We start from the raw sequence: 6,609 nt of genomic DNA, 5'->3' as shown, positions 1-6,609 counted from the left end.
TCTCAAACAAAAATGACTGCTGTGCTACAAAGGTGAGGATAATAAGCCAGAAAAGGGGGTAACAGAAAAGAACGTAACAGGATGGAAAAAAACATGACGCCAATTAAGCACCGTTAATTTTGAGGTCTACTTATGAGTTAATACAATTCATGCAGTGAAGTTTTAGCATTCATTCAAGAATGACAGGACTTTTGTATGAAAGTCTCTCTGTTTATGGGAATTAAGTGTTTCATATATCGTTTTAAATTTCACTAAGGGTTCCTAGCTTAAACAGGACCTATAAATGCCTCTGGAATTTTTGGGCGTTTGGATAATGTTCATCCTTATTTCCCCTAAATGTGAGAAGATGGAATCTCCTCCTCAGAAGGTTTTTGTTTTTATTTTGTTGCAGATGATTTATTGGACAAGCTGGACTTGTACATTAGCTCCATCCATGAGGAGCGGCCCGGTCTGGTGAAGAAGATTAGGCACTCTGAGCAGCTCGGCCTGACCCAGGCCAGACTGACGGGGTGGAAAGCTGCAGTGGGAGATGTGGTGGCCATCTTGGATGCACACATAGAGGTCCATGTTCAGTGGTTGGTAGAAGGACTTTGCATTCTGAAGTTTTCCATCTTATTTTTAATGTTCTAGTAAAACAGCTTTCTGATTGCAGGGCAGAACCCCTGCTGGCTCGGATTAAAGAGGACCGCACTGTGATACTGACACCAGTTTTTGATAAAGTCGACTTTGACGACCTGATAGTGATTCCTTATATGGCCAATGCTGATGGCTTTGACTGGGCCTTATGGTGCAGGTATGAGGCATTCAGACCCGAGTGGTACGCCTTGAAGGATGAATCCCAACCTGGCAAGTAAGAGTCACTTCAGTCATATTTGTTAGAAAGCCCACACTGTTTATGCTTGGTTTATAGTTTATAGCACATGTGTCAAACTCAAGGCCTGGGAGCCAAATCTGGCCTACCGTAGCTTTTTATGGGGCCCTCTAGGTTCTAAATTACATCAATAAGTCCCTCTAGTTTTTCACAAATCTACAAAATTGGTAAAAAAAAAACAAACAAACATTGAGTTTAAGTGATCAATGCAGCGAGTAATAAAAAGTCACATTTAACATAAACATTCCTTACAAATATTTCTAATTTTGCACCAAAACATCTTTGATTTTGATTGCAAAAAAAACCCCACAAAAACAATCACAAAATCCTGGATGGAGAAGATGTTCAAATTTATTTCATTTTAAGAAACACTTACTGAATGTTGAGACAAACAGCTATTTATTGATATTTTAACAGTTTAGTGGGGTTTATCAATACATTCTGGCAAAACTTTAATAACATTCAGATTTTTCATATGAAATGAAACTGAGTTCACAGTGTTACATTTTACTGTTTTATCATTGTTTGTTTCCAATTTCTCCTATTCTTTATTTGAACCCCCCATATCTTCCTGCTCTAAACCAGAAGCTCAACTCAAACTTCTCCTTTTTAATATTTACAAATATCTCTCTTTGTGCCTCATCTTCACTTTGCAAAAATAAAAATGTCATGGATTTGGTTTACATTTACTTCGGTTGCAGCTATAGCAGTGACTTAATGTTGTCGTTTATTTGTGGCTAAACAGGTTTGTTTTAAGGAGGTTAATTGTTTGGCATATTTATAACTTGCTATAATGAGATTATAATGACATTTCACACTTGGTCCTGATTACTTCACTGTCAGCATTGGTTCATTTTTCACAGCATGTTGGACAACCAGCTCAGTGTTTGGCTTAATTGCTGTAAAATGTTGTTGTTGCTATGTACCGGTTTGTGTTCTGGTGAAGGAGAGCGTCCATGACGGGGAAACAAACAGGTTAAAGAGAAGCACACAAAGCACTATTGACAGAAAGCCTGCTGCAGGACATTTTGTGCAGGGAATATTTATCCTTTGAAGTCTTAAATCAGCTTGGTGTTATTGGTTAAATGTGACCCCACAGGACAGGGGTATAAAAAGATGTTAAAATTGGGAGTGTTGTCAAAACTAGCATCAAAGTCATGTTTTAAAGAAGAGAGAGAGTGCCTCTTCAGCCAATGGTAGTTATTTTACTTTCTAAAATAATGGTTTAAGTATATTTTTTGCCAAAAATGTGATTTGGGACATTATTTCAGGAAGGTGACTATTTGTTTTAGGAAACTAAAGCTGAAGGTAACATATAAACACATTGACCCCAGAATAGATCCCTGAGGAACTCCACAAGTAAGCGAGAAACAGATTCTATTAAAGTCCTGTCAGACAGAAGAAGCCAGAACTACTCTTATGCAGTTCTTTAGAGTTTTTAATGTTGAAAAAGACGTGTATATTCTCATCTGGAAGAAAATTTTTTTATTTTAAATTTTATTTTATTTTAAATTAAACAGCTTTACATTTACATAATGCATAAGCGTTTAGTCTTAAAATAATTGCAGAACTAATCTCTAGGCTGCATGTAAAGTATTTAAATCAATGCTTCACTGTCTTCGCCACTTAGAATGTCAGCCACTAGGTGGCACCAGATGGAGCCTTTAAGATTTGATTCATCTGTTGTTGTATATTGACTTATCAGTAGTCACTTTCAGTGTTTGATCTGTTTCCTGGTCCCACCAGGAGTCCGTCCGTCATGGGAATACTAGTTGCAGATCGGAAGTTTTTTGGAGAGATCGGAAGCCTTGATGGCGGGATGAAGACATACGGAGGTGAAAACGTGGAGCTGGGCATCCGGGTGAGATTTAAAATGAACTCAGAACCAAAAAGAAACACAATTAAATGGTTTAGACTCGTCTTTTATATGTTACAAGTGTTGGTTTTGTTATATATAAAATGACAATATTGCTGTTCCATTTATTTATTTAGCTCAGTAATTTGTCCCTGCCACATTAAAGTGGATATATGGAATCAATTTTAATACATTTAGATAGTAAACAAATATTACTAGATTTGTACTTTGGAATGATGTAGGGAAAAAAATATTTTAGTAAAAAAAAAAATCACTTTAGCCTCTAATTTTACATTTACAATTTAGCTGATTTGATATTCATTTTAGAATTTTCTGTAATTTATTTTTGACAATTCAATATTTGTTTCTAATTTATTTTACCACAAAAATGGAAAAAAAGGATGACAGTTAAATAATAAAAGTAATGTACAAATATTAGAGATATAAAAAGTAATTAAAAGAAAATTGAATACATTAAATTGGTATTTTTCATTTTTAACTTATGAGATTAATTCAGTCATCTGCCCCCTAGTGGTGGTTTCTGGAACAAACAACTTTCCAGCTTATTAGTGAAGAATTATTAATATTAAAAGTGTGTTTTAGACTCTTGTTTTGCCTTTCTTTGACTGTTTTAAAGTGAGTTTGTGTTTTGGCAGGTGTGGCTGTGTGGAGGCAGCATAGAGGTCATTCCCTGCTCCAAAGTCGCTCACATCGAACGCTTTCATAAGCCCTACGCCCCGGACCTGAGCGCCTTGGTGAGACGCAACGCCCTGAGGGTGGCAGAGGTCTGGATGGACGACTACAAATACAACGTGGAAGTGGCCTGGAACCTCCCCATCGGGGTCAGACGAGACGCCACATTATTACTAACATGAGTTCAATCTTTAGTCATCAAAAATAATCCGATTAGGGTTTAGGAAAGGCCACAAAAGAGTTTAATGAACCAGAAAACGGCCTCATGTGATCTTATTGAATGTGTTCTCCAACAGAATCATGGAATTGACATCGGGGATGTTTCTGAGAGGAAGAAGCTGAGGGAGAGGCTGAAGTGTAAACCCTTCCAGTGGTACCTGGATAATGTTTACCCCATGCTGGAACTGCTGCAGGACCTGCTGGGCTACGGAGCTGTGAGTTAAAAACACTGGGCTTTTAAATCCTCACACAGGGTCTTGATGTGCCAATTAGTTACTGCTAAGTTATAATGGCAGCTAAAGGAAACGGTGTGATATTTTTGAGATGGGGTTCTGTGGAGTAGTTATCAGCAGACAGTATTTTACCTGAATATAAGGCCTGTGGTTGGGAAAACCACAAAACAAATCAAATACAAGCCAGAAAAAAAAATAGAAATATAGGAGATGGGTTTTTTTGTTTTTTTTTAAGAATATTTTATTTTGGATTTTTAGTAGTAACATCGCAGGTATAAACTAATGGGACAAAACTGGTACACAATGAAGCACAATTCAAACAATGAGACATATTGAAAGTAAAATACATTTACAATAATATAACGCAACAACCTAAGAAGGACTGGACGGGGGTGGGTAATCTATAGGGATGAAATAAAATGTATATGAATCGGAAATGGATTGAGACATAGATGGTATCAGATTCGCTCATAAATCTTGTCGAGTCCAGCTCGATTACAGGATCATCAATCAATCCAATGTGCTGGTAGATTTTGCATATAACTTAAAAAAGGCTGCCATATTTTATAAAAAGTCTTGCCTCTATTCTGCATCCAGTAGGTTATTTTTTCTAGTGTCACACAGCTATTAATCTCACAAAGCCACATTTTAATTTGGAGGGGGGAGTCTGATTTCCATTTTGTTGTAATACATTTCTTAGCAATTGCCAAAAGGATTTCTGTAAGTTTCTTGTCACAGACTGTCTATAAATTGGAATTTGTAAAGTTCCCCAATAGACAGATCTCTGGGTCAATTGGAATCATGATGCTGAATGTCTGATAACGTTTCACAAACCCCTTTCCAAAAACCCTGCAATTTACAGCAATGCCAGGTGGCATGGAGGAATGTTCCTTCCTCCATGCCACATCTAAAACAAAGAGGAGATATATTGGAATTATATTTATGTAATTTTTGTGGGGTGACATATAACTGATGTGTAAAATTAAATTGTACTAGTCTAAATTGAGCATTTAGAGTAGATGTGAAACCTTCTCTGCACAAATTATTCCATAATTGCCTCTCAATAGATATTCCCAAATCCTTTTCCCATTTGATTCTGGAACTATCCATCCCATTTATAGCTAAAGTTGACATGAGTGCTGTATACACCCTTGAAATGATTTTACATAACGGCCAACTGGCATGACACATTTCCTCAACGGGAGACATAGATGGTAGCTTCCAACTTCCTTTCTGATTAGCTCTTATGAAGTCTGAAGTTGGAGATAGCCAAGGAAATCTTGTCAGTTTAAACTTCTTTTAACTGCTGTAGTGACATAAATACTTGCTTTTTGTAGCAGTGCTCCAATCAGCAAATTCCCTTCTCCTGCCAGGATCTAAAGTTACCAGACTGAAAAATCTTTAGTAGCAGTCTATTTCTAGCCTTCTAGCCTAAACATTTCATAGGAGATGATTTGCCATTTTACAACCAAGCTCAGCACAAATTGTAAAAATGTCTCTGGTCTACTTGTGGCTTTTGGGTTTTTACACTATCATCATTATAGATAGAAAAGAAGTTGAACATTGACTTTTAAAATTTTGAGATTAATCTAAAAATTGAGGGGGTGGGGGGGTTGTGAAACTTTACTGCCGATAAATTTGAACTTACCCATTATATATGCTAAAAAGCTAGCACCAGTAATCAGTACTGGTTACTGGTGGCCTCCACAGAACTACATGAAACATTTTATTATGTTTGTTTTTTGTGTGCAGCTGATTAATGACCGCTGGCCCGCTGAGTGTGTGGATCAGGGCCCGGCTCCTGGCTCCACACCCATCCTCTATGGATGCCACTTCTTCTCCTCTCAGGTAACGCTCAGCAGCTCACAACATTCAGACTTTTGCTTCTTGCTTCTTGATTTTGTTTTTCTGTCTCTCAGCACTGTTATTACCTCACTGACGGAAAACTTTACATCGGTGGGATCCAATCACACAAATACAGCAGCAACAACTGTCTGGTGGATCCTGGTTCAGGAGTTTCACCAGGACTGTACCAGTGCAACCTGGCCCAGCAGAAGAAACTCCACATGTTTTGGGACTTCAAACAGGTAAAAACAATTTCAATCTAAATATGCAACACAAAGTGTTTTTTTTCTGGAGGGAAGTTAAAGATAAAATAATTTTATTCACAGGGAGGACAGATCCAGAACAGAGACACTAAGAGATGCCTGGAAGTAGTGCTGGGAGACTTGTACCCCAGACTGGTTCTCCAGCAGTGCAGCGGTCAGAGATGGACGATACAACATGTGATTACGGCACAGAAACGGCACATTAATTCAGAGAAACAGGTACTGTGACCTGTAAGGACAGTGCTCCACTAGACCAGGCAACATCCTGGGATTTTTTATTATAGTTCAAGTCAAACAGGATCAGTTATGATTGGACAGTCATGAATTATCAGAGATGAAGGTGTCCCATTTGTTTTGCCACATGGCGAAAGCTCTGTTCTTAAGATGATCTGGCAGCGAGCTGTACCTGCAAACAGAGATGACTTTAAAACTCAGGACAGATGTAAAAAATTATCTTAAGTTGCTGTATATCTAGAGTCTTTAGGTTGACAGGAGTAGAAGTCCAGTCAACTTCTACTCATGTAGAAGTTGACTGGACTTCTACTCATGAGTAGAAGTTGACTTCTACATGAGTAGAAGTCAACTTCTACTCATAGAAGTTGACATGACTTCTACATGAGTAGGACTTCT

General features: G+C 37.8%; 2 protein-coding genes across 2 annotated transcripts in view; one reads left to right on the top strand and one right to left on the bottom strand.

Moving 5' to 3' along the window:
- Nucleotides 1-346: 346 nt before the first annotated feature.
- Nucleotides 347-6,229, top strand: LOC103132895 (probable polypeptide N-acetylgalactosaminyltransferase 8; the record flags this gene model as incomplete). The annotated part of the gene is made up of 8 exons (XM_007544665.2): nucleotides 347-575; nucleotides 653-850; nucleotides 2,618-2,732; nucleotides 3,383-3,568; nucleotides 3,716-3,853; nucleotides 5,624-5,719; nucleotides 5,791-5,958; nucleotides 6,043-6,229. Coding segments are annotated over 8 exons (1,295 nt in total), but the record flags the coding sequence as incomplete, so codon positions are not given.
- Nucleotides 6,200-6,609, bottom strand: part of LOC103132894 (adenosine deaminase CECR1-A-like) — a gene marked incomplete at its 5' end in the record, with an annotated part of 2,761 nt that continues 2,351 nt past the window's right edge. Inside the window, one exon of the mRNA XM_007544664.2 lies at nucleotides 6,200-6,385. Within this exon, the coding sequence (XP_007544726.2) occupies nucleotides 6,298-6,385 (88 nt within the window). The remainder of the gene's footprint in view (nucleotides 6,386-6,609) is intronic.

Source organism: Poecilia formosa, unplaced genomic scaffold (assembly GCF_000485575.1).
Source record: "Poecilia formosa unplaced genomic scaffold, Poecilia_formosa-5.1.2 Scaffold1477, whole genome shotgun sequence".
Classification (NCBI taxonomy): Eukaryota; Metazoa; Chordata; class Actinopteri; order Cyprinodontiformes; family Poeciliidae; genus Poecilia; species Poecilia formosa.
The sequence above is the reverse complement of the archived record's forward strand: the minus strand, read 5'-3'. Positions and strand labels throughout refer to the sequence as shown.